Source organism: Cyrtonyx montezumae, unplaced genomic scaffold (genome assembly GCF_038088225.1).
Source record: "Cyrtonyx montezumae isolate F1298 unplaced genomic scaffold, pur_monq_1.0 scaffold_2, whole genome shotgun sequence".
NCBI lineage: Eukaryota > Metazoa > Chordata > Aves > Galliformes > Odontophoridae > Cyrtonyx > Cyrtonyx montezumae.
Window position 1 is genome coordinate 54,678,046 of NW_027071936.1, and position 19,568 is coordinate 54,697,613.

At 38.3% G+C, this 19,568-nt stretch overlaps 1 protein-coding gene across 2 annotated transcripts in view; it reads right to left on the bottom strand.

The window, feature by feature from the left end:
* Positions 1–998: 998 nt before the first annotated feature.
* Positions 999–19,568, bottom strand: part of CPEB2 (cytoplasmic polyadenylation element binding protein 2) — a 49,473-nt gene continuing 30,903 nt past the window's right edge. For both annotated transcript variants that reach the window (XM_065735747.1, XM_065735746.1), the window contains 6 exons: positions 17,118–17,288; positions 15,662–15,751; positions 9,038–9,156; positions 8,628–8,742; positions 5,066–5,247; positions 999–1,468 (listed from right to left, as the gene is read on the bottom strand). In XM_065735747.1, the coding sequence (XP_065591819.1) occupies positions 1,241–1,468; positions 5,066–5,247; positions 8,628–8,742; positions 9,038–9,156; positions 15,662–15,751; positions 17,118–17,288 (905 nt within the window). In that variant the 3' untranslated portion in view covers positions 999–1,240. The remainder of the gene's footprint in view (positions 1,469–5,065; positions 5,248–8,627; positions 8,743–9,037; positions 9,157–15,661; positions 15,752–17,117; positions 17,289–19,568) is intronic.

Here is a 19,568-nt window from a genome sequence, read left to right on the forward strand (position 1 = left end):
TGACGCATTCTTACACATTTTCGTACGCATTTGCCACGGGTTTCACATTTGGTGACTGGTTAGCAGTGTGCTGGCCATCTTTGGTTTGTAGAGGAAATCTCAACCGTGAACAATCAAGGGGGTTGAAAAGAACTCGTTAAATGCTAGCTTCGTACTCAAACTCGTATCTAAACTACAGCACGCCACATTAATTAGAAGCACACGTCACAAAATTGCACAGGGATTACAATATTACATCCAGTCTGCGTAAAATTGAATTCCACTACTGACCAGGTCACAAAATGGCTGCACTTCTAGTCTAAAACTAATTTGCATATTGTACACATGTAGGACATCTTCTTACTTCAGTCACAACAATGCATGCAAGTTCGTTTTTTGTAACAAATTTTGTAAATTTGCTCATGCTACCTAGTTTCAAGAGAGCCTTTTTTGAACATCTGCAATAACTCGCCTCTTGTTAATTAATAGTTCTAGTGCATGCATATGGTTTATACAGGTAAGTAAACATGCAATTTTTTCACATTCTAAAACTATGGCAGTTGAAGCCATATTGTGCTGCCTGCATTTAATCTGTAATGCAGTGTGTCTTAAACGTTTCAATCCCGTATTAATAGGTGGCATTACACATAACACCTATATAGCAGCAAAGCTAATACAGCTTGTGATTAAAAATGTTTAAAAATAGCTAATAAATCAGATTATCTTGAGGTATTATTTCTTGCAAGTCAAAATGGAGAGCAAAAAATCAACCCTAAGTTTTAGTTTATGTATACACTGAAAATAGCAACAACAATAAAAATAAGCTTTTTGTAGCAGACATATTCCATCTTCACTATTTTGCTACCTTTGGTAAATTACTGGGGCAGATCTTGAAGTTAAAAACCCATGTTTAGAAATAAGTGCACGCTTCACCCACTAAATATAGCAGCAGACTGTGTGCCCCTACGCAAAAACATTCTCATATCTAGTTTTAACTTTACATATAAAAATAACTTGGAGAAAATACAAAAAAACATTTTATTTTAACATGAAAATATCACAAAAATTAGTAAGCCTGAGATGTAGGGTTTTGGTGAAAAACAAGAGGCTTGTAGTGTTTTGGCTGCTGATAAAGATGCATGTATTGATAGCTGGGGTGAAAAGCAGAAGAATGCACTTATTTCTTCTGCATGTCAGTATCTTCAAACACAGTAAGCCACATGCACCCTTCTTTCCTTATGTAGATGCTGGTTCACCATGTCTAATTCCAGCGGAAGTGGATCTGACGTGGGCGGTCAGCCCCCTCCTTTACCAATGGCTTATGGAATTCACGTCCTGCACGGGAGTGGATATTTGCCCAACAAAACTCACAGTAATACTGCAGGCAAGTGACATTGGCACAGAAGAAAGGAGCAAACTTTCCACCGCATCGCGCGCCCTGGCATTCGTCACACATCTGGTCATCCAACACGTATGGCTTTACCTCCACCTGTTGGAGCGAGACACAGAGAACTCCGCTTAACACCTACTGTTCCCACCTACAGATATTTCAGCCTGGTCGGGTTTTCTCTCTTCCAGAAAAAAAAAGGAAAAAAAGCAGTCTGAAATCAGATACGTTTACGTCTCTACCTGAATCACCACTTTTTATGGCTGTTTCCCATTTACCAGCCACCGATCTCTACCAGTCTGTCCATACAGAGTGCTACACCTTCGACACAGATCTTTGGAAGTGCAATAATTACGTAATTAATGGCTACGTCAGAACCTTCAATTAACTCACTCTGGAAAGATACTCCTGGCAAATGATAAAACCAGTGTGTGCAGAAAATAAACCACTGGTCCCAGAGCTCTCCAAACAAATCTTACCCAGTTCCTATTCAGTTTCACAATTGGGTCACCTATTACTTTCACTTTTTTCTTTTTTTTTCTTTTTTTGGCTTTGAGTTGCACAGGAATTTGTGTTCAATACAACTCTGAAAATATTTTTAAAAGATCACTGCAAATGTACAGGCTGCCAGAAACACCTGTGCTGCACAGCTTCTTTCTCCCAAACTGCTCTGTCTGCCAGAGTGGAAAAGTGGCAGGAGTCCAGTGGTACATTTGCACAATGTCTCTGCATCACTGAACTGTTACAGACTGCACTCAGACAGGAAGAAGAACTTCGTAATAAAACACAAAATGAACTGACACCATCATTAAGGAATGTATTGTTGTCTTCCACATTTTCCTGAATTTTTTTAAAGACGGTATTTTCAAACATTTGTTGGCAAAAACAATTATTCCATTTTAGCCTACAACTCAATTTTTTTTCTGATATTTACTGTTCCTTGAGAGGAATCCTACAAACAGACAGTGATTTTGTGTACCACGCTCAGAGTATATTTGGAATACTAAAATCTTCAGAATAAAATGATATTTTTGCATATTATTTCCAGAGTTACAAAACAAAGCTACCAAACACCAAATGGGCTGCAAAAAAGAAAAAAGAAAGATATAAAATGGTATTCATTCTCTTAGCTTCAGAAGGAAAACACCTGATCGGACAAACACACATACGTTTGAAACAGAGTATGCTCCTTTCTTCCAATAGTGTATACTCAGTATGAACTCCACTGATGGCTTCGCTGCAACAACCTCCCTCAGCACAAATTACTTCCCAGTAAACAGTGAATTTACGCAGTAACTCTGTTTGTGATTCAACATTACTGAAAGCAGAAGTGCCACGGATTTCATGCTTTGGTATGCTGATGCACCAACATCAGTATGAAGGAGATTCTGAACGCATTAAGACAAACATTTTAGGGAACTGAAGCAGCATGTGAAGTGGATGGAGACTGCTGGCATAGGAAAGTTAACAACATTTAAAGGAATTGTTTGGAGATGAAACTCCAAATGGGTTTCAAAGAAATGTTTGGAGCTGATCTGTCTTATATGATGGAATAGCATGAAGAGCACTTTGCTGAAGAAAAACATCTGCCAGAGAAACTAAACATATCTGCATCAAAGCTAGAGAAAGCTCCGGAGTACTTAGGTAAGGAAGAAGTTAAGCCTGTAAAGCCGCAGTGACACCAAGTTTTTCTATTAGGATAGGAAAAGATATATGTAAAAAATGCTATAAATACTTTCAACAGCAGCTCAGATGGATGAACAGGAGAACAGCAAAACTTAACCATGAAAAAAAGACCTGTACACGGACAAAACTGGTTATGAAAAGATGTGGAAAGACACAGAAACTAGATATGACTGGCAAGAGAAAGACTAGCACGTTGAAGCACAGGGGAACAGTTTCTAAGACTGTACTGAAACGTGTTATGTATTGCTATATAGGCCAGCACGTATTTGTATCTCAAATGCAGGCAGTACCTGAAGCAGAACTGTCCTCCACATTTATAAAATCAGTGTTCTTATTAATGTAAATGACTGAGCTGTATACTTACATATAACTATATAAATAATAGCACTCAACATATTATTTAAATATAGAGAAAGTTATTAAAAAAAAAAAAAAGATTAAAAACCACTGGCAGACAAACAGAACAATTTATAAACTCTCCCCAACAAGATAAAGTTCAAATACAAATTTATTAAAATATTTAGAATTGGCATCGCTGTATTTTGGAAGTAGAGCACCTCAGGAGCAGGAAGAAATTACGTAAAGTAATCAAACTCAAGGGAGCTAACAAACATGTCCAAGAAAAAAACATTTAACTGCTATTTGTGTAAATTAAGTCTCGTGGATGTAACTCAACTGCTGTACTTCTGGTATTTCTGGTACATTGTGCTCTGTTTTTTTTCTGTCCATGCTCCAAGAGGCCTGCAGCAGATGCCCGCTGTTTTACTGAAACTCCACTCTCCATATCGCTTTAAGTTTTTCAGAGTTATACAATATAAAAAAAGTTAAATCACCTCCTCTGCAAAGAGTAAGGACTGCCATTTCAGATGCCTGCTCAGCATCCAAACGGCCCTTAAAATTTCCAGTGAGCTACCATCACGGGCATTTTTCCTGTTACATAACTAGAGGAAAGCCAGAACTACCAGCCAAGGTCAGCTGCAAGTCCCAGGAACAGCAATGCCACCAGCAAAATATTGTTGCAAGGACTGGATGTGAAGACTAGTTCACCTCCCACGTTCATTTCCACCACTCATCCCCTGGAAAGGACTCTGGGGATTCCAGCTCACTAGGCAGCTGGTATCTGAGAGACATGTAGAGCTGTATTGCTCTGCCTGTTTGAAAGGAGAGAAGCACCTGCTACAGACTTCAGTTATCTGTACTAATTTCTTTCTCCAATGCCTTTGATCTGTAGAGGAGTCTTGACCTTGAACTACTTACTCAATCCTTCCTCCTCTTACGACATCAAAAAAACCCAACAAAACAACAAATTTGAACCCAGAACATCTCTCAATAACACTGACTACATCTGCTACACTGACTACACTGACAGAATTTACATGCCAGTTTTCTTTGCTGCTCTCGTATTTCCAATTAAGAGCAATGAAGTGAACTAGCCTTAAAAGTTAGTTTTGCTTTATCTAGCAAAAAGCATCTATAGCAACCAGAAAGGTACATTGGGATACACACAGAAGATTCTCTTTGAATGGAAAGGATGAGACATTTCCCATTTAATGGGTTAAGCGTAACTGTTTGTCCAAAGTACTGAGCACTGACAACCATGGTTGAAGTTAATGGCAGCTGTGAATTAGACCTACTCTGAAACCAACGAATAATAGATTTTCCTATGAATGACAGTGGGATTATTACAATATTTGCTTTCATTAGAACAAGGCAGAATAAGATTTTCAAACCCTCTGCCCACACACAACAAAACCAGAATGGAAAGAGCATATGGTCTAACATATGTCCAAGGAACAAACTGCTGCTTTGTGGAATGCTCGCTGTGCAGGGACATTCACAGCTTAACTCTTGGAACCTGTGGAGTTAGAGAAATATTAGAAGAAATGTGGGAGCTGGCACAAAAGCGGATCAGAACACGAAGTTATGCGCCCTAGGAAGTTGTGTTATAAACCACTGCTCCCACATATCTAAAAAAAGACCACCACCCAAATGAACTAATTCTGTGTAACTTACTCGTTTATCTATATCGCCATGCTGAAGTTGAACAAACCGAGCACTGATGGCAGCAATGTAACTCTGCTGATTGGAAAAAGCAACACGTCCAGCACCTTTTGGGTATTTCAGCTCAGGGTCAGTATCAATTCCTGCGTAACAAACTCCACCGTACAGACGGTCCATGATCATTGCCAATTCCACTATTAGAAAACAAAACAATGTTCACTTGAACTGTTCTTACTGGACAATCCTAAAAAGATCTAGAGAAGTTAATTTTAGTCGTTAATTCTCCAACAACTTATGTAACTGCAATTAAAAGAAAAAACAACAACAAAATACAACTCATAGAGATAAGTTGTGAAATAGTAGGCAGGCACATCTTTCACACTGTGGCCACATACACCCAGGGAACAACGGAGCTGCAAGTCCTTGCAGCCCTTAATAACCAGGAACTGAAATTCAAGGGCTGTTTTCCTTAAGGGAGAGCAGCAAAAGACTTTTTGGGCAGGCATGGAATGCAAGCTGCATAGAATCCACATGCCACGAATTCCTTGGTACATGCTCTGTCTGTACAATTGCTCTACATCCAACTTGAATTTCAAGATGTACTTAGCATCTTTTCACCAGCCACGCACAGCTTGATAATCTCTACAGTGAGGCACGATACCAAAACTCAAGTTCATTAAATCAATAATCTCAAATCTCACAATAAATATTTCAGCACTCCTCCAGTAATATTTTATTCTGAATTCAATTTAGCAATTCACTGAAGTGGAATATATATTTTTTCAAAACAAGTATCCTCTGCCTCAAGATATAAAGGTGCCAGCAGTCATTGATTTTCAGTAGTTGTCTGAAAAGTGTGATAAAGTTTTACTGCATTTTGAAGGCATGATTCTTATTTCACAATGCCATAAAGGTTTCGTTTTCACATAAGCACGAGATTTTAAAGCTAAGTATAAGACTGTATACATTAAATTTATCACAGACCTTTAGTAAAGTAATCTGGAGTATTAGGACTGAATTTGAAGAAAATTAATCTGCAGTTGGAATGCTCATTTACAAAGTATTACAGAGTAATACAGTCAAACACGGTAATAGAAGTAAAATACCAGGAAAGCTTGATCATTATAGGTCCAAGATGGAAAAGTTCTATATTCTGAATACCCCAAATTTGTTCTATCACTTCTTGTTTCTCCTCTATCTTCCATGTGAAAGCTCATTTTTCTGTCCTGATATAATTTAGTACAAACCGTGGAAGACTAATGAAGTCCTGAAGACTTTCTAAGAGAAACCTGGATTTGAAATGCTGTATGTAATGCTTCATGTCAACCCACTTACTGGAAGTGAACTGTAAAATGTTGTAAAAGGCAACTGCAGTCAGTCTCACATAGCAGACTGTCCTGGTTGCAGATCCACCATTTCACAGCTACAGAAACACAGGAATTTTCCTCCATGCGTTCCAGCAAGAGTCGAGAAGGAGTCCTGCAATCTCATGCAGTGTCTCAAGTTCTTCCCTTTTTCCTCTTTTCAGACTTCCTACCTGCATTTCTCCTTATCCATGTTATCCACAGTAACTGCAACCTGGTAGCAGTAGAAAAGTAGCTTACGTACAATAGCAAGTAAATACAAATACAGCTCCACTCACGGAGCATGGCTTTCACAGCATTATTTTAAAAAGAAAAAAACAGCAGTTTTGCTATTAAGATGGAATTGTTTTCTACAGCTTTAGCTGTTGTAATCTTTTCCAGTATATCTCAAAAATGAACAGTGATTTGTAGCCAAAGGCAGATGAAGGCAATTACCAGGGAAACATGAGAACAGATGAATAGCTTTTTTTGAGCAGCAAGCTGGCTGGACCGATTAGCAGAGCTTTAAACTAGATTTGATGGCGAAGAGGATGTACTTCTGAGCGACAGAGAAAGGCCACTGAACAGTGTCATTTTAGGAAGCAGCAGAAACAAACCTCAGCTTCCTCCCAAGGGAATTAGGGAGGGCTCCTCTAAGAACGTAATGCAACCCATCACCTAGCTGTACCATCTCTATACCAATGCGTGCAGCGTGGGAAATAAGCAGGAGCTGGAAGCCATGGTGTAATTGGAAGACCTCGCTGATATCAGATATGCTGTGGGATGAATTGCAGACTGGGAACAATGCAATTGAAGGCTACAAGCTTTTTAGAAGAGAAAGACAGGGCAGGAGGAGCAGAAGAGTTGCCCTCTATGTTAAGAAGCAGATAGAATACAAAGAGCTGCCTTTAAGAAACAGAATGATCAGGTTGAGAATTTGTGGATTAAAATTAGGGACCAGACAAATAGAGGACATCTAGTGGTTGGGGTCCACTACTAGACTGCTTGCCACAAGATGCATCACACTTACTGGCTCTCATCAAAACCCACCTGTGCAACTTACCAACAGCAACCTGTTGTAGCAGGGGAGTTGGGCTAGATTATACCCAAAGGTACCTTCCAACCCCTAAGAATCTATGATTCGCAGACAGATGGTTGCAGTTAACTGCTCTACATCTGGGTGGAGGCTGGTGATGAATGGTGTACCCAAGCGATCCATCTAGGGACCAGTGTTCTTTAACACCCATATCCATGACCTAGACAGTGCACACTTGCACCCCCAGCAAGTTTGCAGATGACACTAAGTTCAAGGGCGCAGTTGATACAACAGAAGGAAGGGATGCCATCCAAAGGGATCTGGATAAGCTTGAGGAGTGGGCACAAGTGTACTGAATGAGGTTCAACAAGGCCATATGCCAAGTGCTGCACCTTGGCTGGGGCAATCCCAGACATCAGTATAGACAGGTAGAAGAACTTGCTGAGAGCAGCCCCACAGAGAAGGACTTGGGGGGTCTGGTGGATGAAAAGCTGGACTTGAGACAGAAGGTCAACTGTATTGTGGCAAGCAAGGCAAAGGAGGTGCCTGCCCGCTCTACTCTGCCTTTGTGAGGCCTCACACCTGCAGCACTGTGTCCAGGTTAGGGGTCCCCAGCATATGAAGACATAGCTGTTGGAGTGGGTCCAGAGGAAGGTCACGAGGATGATAAGAGGGTTGAAGCACCTCTGTTATAAGGAAAGGCTGAGGGAGCTGGGATTGTTTAGCTTGGAGAAATCACTGGGGAGACCTCTTTGTGGCTTTCCTGTACCCAAAAAGGGCTTATAAACAGGAGTGATAACTTTTTGCAAGGTCTTATAGTGACAGGACTAGGGGAACAAAACTAAAAGGGGGGATTCAGCTTGGATGTGAGGAAGAAACTGATTACCCAGAGGGCAGTAAGGCACTGGAACAAGCTGCCCAGAGAGGCTGTGGATGTGCCATCCCTGGAGGTGTTCCAAGGCCTACTTAGATGGGGCCATCAGCAACCTGATCATGTGGGAGGCAACCCTATCCATGGCAGGAGAGGTAGAGCCAGCTGATCCTTAAGATCACTTCCAAGTCAAACAGTTTTATGATTCATATGATTCTATGAACACCTACAACTATCCATACATATCTGTATACAATTATGCATTATTAAAGTGATTTCCAAAAAAGAAATCTCTTAAATAAAAGAGCCATAATTTATACTAACCAGCTCTTAACGGTCTAGGGACTCCTCCAACAAAAATTGTTTTTCGAGGATCAAGTGGCTGGGAACCATCCATCACGAAGTCACTATCACTTAGATTCCAGGGACGGATCTGAACCTATTCAACATGGAAAGAAAACGACATGCACGTTTCAGTTTCACTGCATTCTGAATATACATTTATCAGCCTACATAAACTGTCAATAGTCATAACCCTATTAGCTTCGCGTGTCTTGATGTTCCATTTTAATCCTATTAACTCAAACCCCAACGGTTTTAAAATCATCTGACAGTTCCAGATGTTGAGTGCTGCCAATGGTAGTTTGCTGTTGATTATTTTCATCATCATCATTTCAAACACAGCTTTAGACAGATGGCAGCTATAGCCTGCAGGCCATCTACTATTTACTTACTGGCTTGTCCTTGATAGTAGGACTGGAAACACACAGATAGAGCTTTCCATCTTCTTCAATACAGGCATCAATCAGTGCCTGGACAGAACTCTCTTCTTGGAAAAGGAGGAAGGCATAACCTAGAGTGAAGAAAAAAAATGCAACAGTTAATTTTTGATACTTATATTTACTTTTCTTTAACTGGCTTCTCTGTACAAATGTGTTTACTTGAAATGTAAAAGAAAGTCAAATCAACAATTTGTTATTAGTTATGTTCTTCATCTGTGCACTAATCTGCTGTGATCAATAGAACTCAGGACAAACACTTCTATCCTTTACAAAAGCATGCCAAAAGGGATGAATAATCAAATAAAAGCAAACATGTCTGCTCTATCATACACTGTAAGTCCAGGCAGTGCATAACTCAGTGGTAGATAGACATTATACAACGAAAATCCGACTTGGCACAAAGGACTAATCTCTATTCTAGAGATTAGATCAAAGTACTTTGTTACGTAAGTGACCCAGCAAACCTCCCAAACGCTATAAAAATAGGAATCAAAAAGCTTACTTAATGGTACAGTAAAAACAGACAAGTAAGAAACCTCACACATCAGAATGTTTAAATCGTTACCATATGATACATACAGAATTTGTTACTTTACAGGTATCCTATAGCACAATTAGGATGTATTCTAAAGTAGACTTTAAAAGGATGTAAATCCCCATTTTTTTCTCATGTTACTAACAAGTGTGGGATATTCACATAGAAACAAAAAAAATAAAGGCTGAAGAAATTGCTCTAGAGTGAGCTTGGCAAGAGGGAATAAGGCTTCACCAAGCCTTTGGGAAATGACACTGCTTTGCAGAGGTACTGGCAGTCCCATACTGCAAACAGTGTAGGTCATCAAGGCTGTAGCAGAGTACAGTATCTCTCAAAGAGCATTAAAGAATCAATGTTTTAAGATCAGGGAAACAAATGCAAATGATTATAGATTCATAGGAGCAAAAGTAGGATTTAAATAAAAAGCTGTAAAGGCCTACACTGTTTTTTCTCGTACCTGATCTCATATCCCTCATACCACGGTCCTGCTCCCTTCAAAGGATGCAGCAGGACTGTGCACATTCTACTTTCATGTAGATCTTACTCAGTTTATTAAAAAAGTCTGTAGGGAATCTTTGAGGTTTGACTAAGGCATTTCCTGGTGAAATCCAGTGTTATTAAAATATACTGTTGAGCAATGAAAAATCTGTTCAAATTAAACTTAAAGTAATTAATAAAAGCCCTGTTTAAGGGGGGTATCTTTCAGTATTTAGTTTGCAATTTAGAATTCACATGTAAGCCATGTAAAACTCAATGAAACAGGGCACGTGCAGGCTGGCACAGATAAATGAGACCAGAACCGTGTAACTGTCTTTACCTGCATAGAAGCCACGTGCATACATTCCAGTTTGAACAGACAGCTCAGTACAAGAATGACAGGAGTGAAAAAACTTGGTTACTCAAGGTGAGGGCTAAATGGGTATCACACAAACAATCACAGACAGAAGTTTGTAAAGCAATTTTGCTGAAAGCTGATATTTCATCAATTTTTATCCTAAACCAAATCAGTGTTACTGGCATATGGCTCCTGACACATAAATAGAACCAGTGTCCCCAGATCATCTATGACCTGTATGTCTGCAGCTATTAATGTGCTTAGCTGGGGCATTGTGAAGAGACAGACAATTCCAATAGGAATTTGATGAGGGAGCAATTAGCATTACTGTATTCTACCACAACCTAAAATAAAAAGAAGGAAAGAAAAACCAGAACTATACACTACCATTGCCTTCTGAACATGATCTGCAAAACCTACTCATGGCTGCGTTCATCCCACTTAATTTTAAGCAACAGTGAGGCCTGTGTCATGAACTTAACTGTACTATTCCCCTTCTGAAAACATGGAAAAACTGATGTAGCAAATCTATCTGGCTGTAGTTTTGCTCCTTAACTCCAGTCCTCCAATGATTTAAAAGGTATTTTAGTTTGCTCCCCAAGGCTAGTCTGGAAGAAAATAACCAGCTCTCTTGGTGAAGAAACCTGGCTGTAGAAGATAACAAGCTGCAGGACCAACATCTTACAAATGTATACAGACACGGCCAGTCCCTTGCAAAGAAGGTAAGACTTCCACAATTTGGATACAATCCTTTTTTACTTGCACTGTACCACTGCACATATTCTTGCAAAAATCAATTACAGATTAGCCAAACTTCTACAAAGAACACCACAGTTACACAGGCATCCAGGCTTTCTATTCATTAAACAGAAAGAGCTTGCAAAGGGAAATTACACTCTTAGATACTCCATTTAGATATAAATTTGGGGTCTTTTTCCTACAGCTACAAGAAACCAACAACTCTATGTACTACCTTAATTCTCATCCCTTTCTGCTTTTTTAATATATGTCTTTATTGGATTATTTTTCTCCTCTATAATTCATGAACTATTGTGGACTTAATTATTGACTGCAAAGCTAGTTAGCTGCTGGTGGTAACTGTGCATAGGTGTGATGAGAAGGATTTCGTAATGATATTGAACTACAATTACTATGCGTAGTAACTGTGAAACACGGCAGGGAGGTATTGTGAAGAGTACTTTATTGTACCACAGAACAGCTTAATTTTTTAGTTTCTTGTTTTTCTAGCGTACCACGTCTGTCTTGTAACTTTAACAGCTTCGTACCCAACAGCAATGCAAGTCTGTTTACAATGGAAAAGAAAAGCTACTCTAATAGGATTCTCTGAAGGAAGCTGCTTCATACCTTTGGGTCATATGTACACAAGAAGCAGGAGGCCACGATCAGATATTGCTTGCCAAGAGGCAACTCAAGCTTGTATGGTTTCCATAAGAGGAAAGTGCTAGGTGAAACAGTCTTATAAAAATGTATTGTTCATGTGTACCAGCATTTTTGCCTTCTACAGTGGATAGAGTTTAGGTAACCCTTGGCAGTGTTTAATTGTTGACTACATTACTGCACTATGCTGCAATAGTTACAAATACTGCTGTTTTCAAAGGGAACTGGTGAGGGTGACTTTGATAACACCATCCCCACAAAGTTACCTCAAAGAAGAAAGAAATCTTTCTGGACATCATAACTGACAACAGAACTACATTCCCCGATATCTAAAAATTCTGCACTGGTTATAATCATCATTACTTTGAGTACAAAAAAAGAAAAAATATATAAAAAATATATTAAAAAAATCTTTTATATATATATACATAAATGTCGTGGGATAGCAGTAGAAATAGAAAATTCAATGGAATTCAATGGAAGAATTCTAGCTGTATTACTAAATGAAACCATTCTAAGAATTCAAGCAAAATAAAACAACAAATCCCAATCAAAAACCTATGCACAGAATCAGTGCCTTCATTTTTTTTTAATTTACTATATAGAAAATAAAGCAACAGCAAAGAATTCTAGATGACAGTCACACTGGTGGCTAATATGAACTTCTGGCCAGGTATGATTTCTTTATTCTACAATATGGAACTTTACAAAAGGAGAACAGAAACTTCTGCTAACACATAGTTCCACGTAGAAATTTGAAAGCAGCTGTTAGCTCTATCTGACTCCAATTAACTTCAACCACCAGTGACTTATAAGAGAGGTAAAGAAAATCAGCATAAGGCAGCATGGCATGGTCTGTACCAGGCAGCAGAGCTGTACTTTCTTTTACAGTTGTGTCCCCTACTGTTCTAAAAAGACTTCCACAGAGGAGAGATTAAAAAAAAAAAGAAAAGAAAAGAAAAAGGTATAAACTACTGAGAATGGATCTACATTTGATAATGGGAATAATACACATTAGGGAAGGTTACATAAATCTTTAAATCAATCATCTTTGATTGAGAATCAACTCCAAATTACTCTTGAATTGAGAACGTACAAGCTGACTCAACTGCAATGTAGATATTAGCTAGGCACTTCTGAATGAGAGGGAAGTGGTGCAGGATTCACCTCGAGACCCAAGCAAAACCTTATCTCCATATTTCTGCAGCGACTGGGTTTAAGCTCTGTGGTCAACAGAGATCTAGTTAATGTAGCCAGTGGTGTCTGGCCAGTTTCTTGGCTGACAAGCGCGACACTGAGAAGTCTCACATGTCTCATCCTCTTCAGCACTTTGCCTAACCTTCAGCTGCTGTTCCACAGTGGTGTGGGACTTCAGCAGGTTACATTTGCCATCCCTGGGTAAATCCTTTTTATATTCTTGGTTTGGAGAAATGAATCAAGCACAGTGTGCTTACATTACGCTGACCTGAATAGCCCTTTGTACTCCAGTGACTTTACTGGCAAGATTCCCATTAATTAAAGGAAGCTTAGATGGTAATCACACATGAAGACACCTACAGTTATTTGCCTGAATCCAAAGTTCAGTCCTACCCAAGGAGATCTGATGAGCTGGTAAGAAGTTAAACAAAACACAAACGGACCTAGGGTTTTGCTCCTTGAACTAGAAACAGAACATTTTCAGCATCATTTTTTCAGTTGGTTGTAAATTGGCAGTTAATAATCTTGAATAAATGAAGCTACCGCATGACTACTGGGATAGAAAGCAACAGAAAGACACAGATAATTAGAAAAAGCTGGAGATACTGTCTTGTTTAAAGAGATTATCCTCTTGTTTTATGCTGACTATAAATAGTACAGAACACACAAACAACTGGTCCTACTTTGAAAGGCTCTCTGGATCAGCATATCCTCACCGCACCATTTTGTGAGCTTCATTATCATGAGAATGGAGCCCTCACCTCAGCAGTCACTTTGAACATGTGTGCCAACTAACTAATAACAGGAGTTATGATAAGCAGTGACAAGACAGAAAGAAAGGAATTCCCCATTACAGCTGGTGCATCACTTACTGACTGCACTTTGATCTCAACAGAATGATTCTTTATCTGCTTCATAACTGAGTTTCTGTGTTCTGAAGATTTCTGCGAAGTGTTTAAAATTCCTGCTATCTTCAGGCCTTGTTTTGTGGTGAACCAATACAAAATGTAATTAGCAAATATAAAGGCAGTTGGTGTTTCTCAGGAGGCAGCCAGCCTTGACAGATCAGTATGCTTTTTGTATTTCTTCAAGTAAGGAAATACTTATTATGAACTTGGCCTTCCCTCAGGACTTTCTGTAAGCAGAGAGCCTGGAAGGAAGCACAGCTTGGAAAAACTGAAGTATTAAAGCAGTAACAAAAGATAACAAAGAAGAAAAAACAAACACCAAACAAGCAGCAAAATAGGCTGCATCTCTTCAATGCGCTGAAGAATAATGTTTAAAATAGCCCTCAGTGTGTAAATGTGTAAAACTGGGTAAACTTTGAGATGTCTTTGGAAGCGATACTATTTCAAGTCTCTAACAAGACTGGACAACTTTAACCCTTGCTATCTAAATGTTTCCTGAATTAAGTCAACAGACTAGATCTCTTTTACCTACATTCTCTGCTTTTAGTAAGCTGTGCTTACAATACAGATTTATTATTACTATTATTTTTACTACAGTAATTATAAATTTTCCAACTACAAAGTCTCAAAATATATACTTCAGATGTTTATGTTCTGAGCCAGAACTTTCTCCTCAGAAATTAATGCCAGAACTCATTCCTTTCAGTGAAGATTGTATTAGACCTTCCCTCTTCTACATATTCAATAGAGACTCAGTGAGTTGAGCCTCTCCCTCAACCAGTTCCTTGAGAATTTCTCTAGGTAAATTATGAGCAGAGGTGCACTCCTTAAGATAATTAAATTTAGTCAAGACAATGAGATTTTTCGTAGTCTGACAATAAAAAAGTAAGTCTCTTCGGCTTGATTTCCATATGCTAATCAAAAATACTATTCATATACTTTCAATTCCTTTGCCCACTCTTTAGATCATTACCTAGGGTAATATGCTTGTTTTTAAAATAGTATAGTCAGTCAGATAAATGGAAGAATTGGTTCACATGGGGACTATACATGTGTTTGTCACTTTCAGAGAAGGAAGGAATTGTTGCATTCTCTATAAAATGAATAACCTCTGGATCAGATTTTTAAGTTTATTTTATCTATACTGATACACTGGTACCGCATGTACAGAGATAAGCTACATAGTTTTAGACTACCTAAAAGTACAAGTTCAGTCTAGATTTTGAATATCAAAGAGCAACAATAGAAATATTTATCAGTAATTAACCAGTTCTCAAAAAAGATAATTAGTGCTTCAGTAGAGACTCATGCCTTAAAAAAGGAATAGAGATAAAATTATTTTGATCGTGTACTCAAAAAACCCACCAAAAATATTTAAGATTTAGTGTTAAAAATTTGTTAGAAATCAGGAATGCAAATAACAAATCTTTGATTTAATGGCGTGCAATCTTATAACACACATCTAATAATTGGGAAATGAGATAATGGGAGATTCTTCAGGAGTCCAGCACTGAACCAGGCACAGTACCACAACTCTCTCTGTTTCATACTTGGTACGTATAGGAGCGTTGTCTGAACACGTACTGAAACTATAGAATCAACTGTTCACAGACATTTTGAATTATATCCTTTGGAAGAAGAAAAGACAGCTTGTCCAGGTAAGATTTGCACTCAGTGACAGGTCAAAATCTTCCAACTCTTACCTTTTGGTGGAAAATAGGACTTGCTTTCTGCTTTGTGAGGCCAATCTACGACCAAAGGCCCAAATCGTCTGAAGCTAGCAGTAATTTCATCTGAAAACAGATTAACAGTTGAAATTAAAACAAATGAAAAGTACACAATGACGAAACATAACCAAATGAAGATCTTTGTTTCTTGCAAAGTTTGACATGGAGAAAGAGGAGTGAAGTTTCCAAGTTTCCCAAATGAAAGCCATAAACAGATACCTCTTCCAAGCGTCAGCATTTACAGAAAATGCTTCTGGTGATCTTACGCTCATGTTTGTTTGTTCTATTTTTTCAGCTGCTCAGTTAACAGCTGATTTCAGAAGGATATGAACAACTAAAGGCAGTGGTGAAAACGGGTATTTTAGTTTTTTATATTCAGGATCTGGTTTAAACACCAGCACTTGATTTGATTTGTGATTTAGAGATCTACAGTTCAGATTTACAAGAACAGTAACTTGTTGAACCAATGCACGATATTTCATCCAGTTGCATCCTGGATCAGCATACAAGCAAGCAAGGAAGAAAGAAAAGGCATCTCCATGTCTTTGTTTGGTGTTTGCATTAAAAGCAGCAGTTCACATTTGAGTTAGAAGCTGAAGTGCACAAAAAGAAAAGCTGAGACATATTAAAATAAATCCCTTAGTACATTACAGGGGAGCATCATCATAAGATGAAAACGAAGTGTGGTCTTTCTGTGTCTGAAAGGTAATTAACCACAGGTAGCTTATTTGGTTTGCAAGTTATTCTAGGATTACACTGAACCTTGTAAAGGGACTTCTGTTTACATTACAAAGCTAGCATGCAATTTACATTTATCTGCACAGGAGAAACCTAATATTAAACAGTATCATTACTTCAAATCAGCACTATTATACAAAGCAATTCCAGCTTCATCACGTAATAATCTGAGCTTCCACAGTACGTTCTGTATTCAGTGCATCACACACAGCTCTTCCACTTGACCTTCCTCTGCCTTAGTTTCTCTGTTTAGTAACAGGAATAATATTAACCTTTCTGAATTACTTTCGAGATTTTCAGGTAGTAGTAAAATAGAATTTGAAATTCAATTACTAATAGTCATTTCCTATGAATATATGATAAAGTAGGTTCATATGGAGGGCTAACACATATTTGAAAGGAATATACATCCCCATATCACTAAAAGATAAGCATAACCACCAATACCAGGCATTGTATGAAACTTGACAGGCAGAATTAGAACTAAAAAATCCCAAAATTAAAAGGAGTGGATAACATTAAATAACACTAAGCACAGTATACGCATCAACTCTCATTATAATAAATATGTAACTGTAGCTTCTTATACCACAACATTACTTTGCTAAACGGTTTATGTTCACTACCTAATTTACCTCATCTTTCTCTCTCCCTCCTTCTAAACTTCATGTACTTAAGTTCTCAGGCAGCTCACCTTCATCAATATCTGGTGGAAGACCTCCAACGAACACTTTCCGAGAGAAACGCTCAATTCGTTCCCCATTCTGATGACCTGAATAGCAGGTAGGTGAATTTAAGACTCCAACTTGATCGTTATGACCATCGTCCAACAAACCATCATCTATTGGGAAGAGGGAAGAACGGCCTTAAAAAGAAAAAGAAATACAAGTGTTAATATACTGAAACAACTTCAAGGCAGTACATCATAATGTAATTTTAGAATGGGGAATGGGAGAATAGCAGTCTGGAAAGTAAATAAAAATATCAAGGTATTAGAAAAGTACACATTAGCTCAAGAAAAACGAAGGTAATGAAAAACAAATTAAAACTTCCAAAGGGAAATTCAAGATTCTAAACTGACATCTCTGTAAATATAATCCCTCATGCTATCTTGAATTGTAGTTACTCTGCTGCATCAAGCAGGAAAATAATAATCTGTTCTTAAATAAAGACTCTTGTTTGGAAGAGATCATATTAAGGGCTGCTTAAGAGAATTTAATTAGTTTGCCTTTGGTTTAGCTTCAAGTTAAAGGGACAGCTCCTATCACATGAAAGACTACTGCATGTCTAAAAATTACACTTCAATTGACCAGACAGAAATGGAAAAGAATATATATACGCAGTAGGACATTTCAAATGGGTATGTTATCTCTTATCTTTTAGAATATACTGATTCTGCTGTCAAAACAGATTTGGTTTCTATGAAAGCAAAGATAATTCTAACAAATGAGCATAATGTAACACTTGAAAAATGAGTCACAATACTGATTTGCACTCGCTTTCAACTTTATGACAATTGTGACGGGAAGGTTTTGGTGGTTTCTAACATGTGGCAGTCTGCAGTGAGATTGCAGTTACCCTATCTGAGGACAAGGTAAGTCTGTTTTTTCAAGGGCTGCTGTTTTATACCTCCTCTCCGTGTAACAATAAATGTTCCAATTGAAAAACTACTGCAACTGTGAAATTCGAGACCATAGGAGAGCTTTGCAATTGCAAAGTAATCAAAACAGGCACATGGATAGCAGAGGAGATTGAAAACATGGTGCTTCTGTCGCACTTTCACACACATAACCAGTTTCCTATTTGCAAATTTCAAAGAAGTCCAAAACAAAAGACCCTGACAGTCATGCATGCTCACTTACTCAAACTTTCACTGCTTTAGGTTAGCAATAAAAATTAACCACTGTTTCAAATTCAGAAGCTCAAAAGAAACACTTCAAGGAAGGCAAAAAAAACCCCAAATAAACAAAAAACAACAACACCCTACTCCAACATCAGCATTTATTCCGACATGCATTTTTTCTGTTTCTCTCTCACTTTTTAAGTTATTACTATTTATCATTATGTCCTTTTGGAATTCAGCTGCTTTCCAAAAACAGAACAAGCGAGAAAAACCGAAACAACAACCTAGCATGCTTTTGGGAAGCACGTTCATTTTCCATCTCAAACAGCCAATTTCTTCCTACTTCACCCACTGCAAATCAGGAGCAGTAGGCCTGTGACAGCTGAGTCTGCAGTACCTTAGCTGCGATATATGCTGCACTCTAGCTTTTATCCCATCTCAGAAAAGCTCCTTAAGAACACCTGCAGAAATTCTGCAGATCAGCTTGGGGTAAGAGTGGTGTGAAAGCCATTGATTCCCAGAAGATCACCTGAAATCAAGTACTTAAAGACGAGGCTGTTGGAGGAGACAGCAAACATCATGACTAATGAATGATACATGCTGTGGTAATGCCTAGTGGCCCTATGTTGATATCTGAATCCACTATAAAAATACAGTGCATCAGAAACACTGAATGAAAACACAAACGTGCTAGAAATCAACTAAATGTAATTGTCAAGATCATAAAATAGAATCAGGACCACTGGACAGTACTGAGTAAAAAAGACAGTAACTACAATGTCTTTATGGTGGCATTTCATGTTTATGCCCAATGTAGTAATCTAATAAAGCAGAATACAGCAAACATGGGAAGTCATAGCAGGCTTTGTCATTCTAAAAATGGTGATGTACTTGAAAATATGACCAGTGGGAAGCAAGTGACAGCTTCCTCACTTGCTATCATAAGGATGCATTCGTTCTGCACCTAGATGACAGGAACAGCAGAGAGCCTTTAGAAATGGAAGCATGGAGCTTGATGGGGTAGGAAAGTCAGAAAGCAATGGACAAACACAGCTGGAAGAAGCAGCTTAGAAGATTCTTCTTGTAAATGACTTATTTAGACAAAAAAAGAGTAGGATCATGCTAGAAAAAAGAAAAGACTGCAGCAGCTGAGTAATGTGGACGTGAGTTTCAGTTATGAAGACTAATAGGAAGGATCAGGTCTTATGCCTGTGAAGGAATGGCAATATTTGGTTACCAGTCAAAACAGGAGGAATACAATACTTAAATGACATAAAAATATGCCGACTCGAATTTAATAAG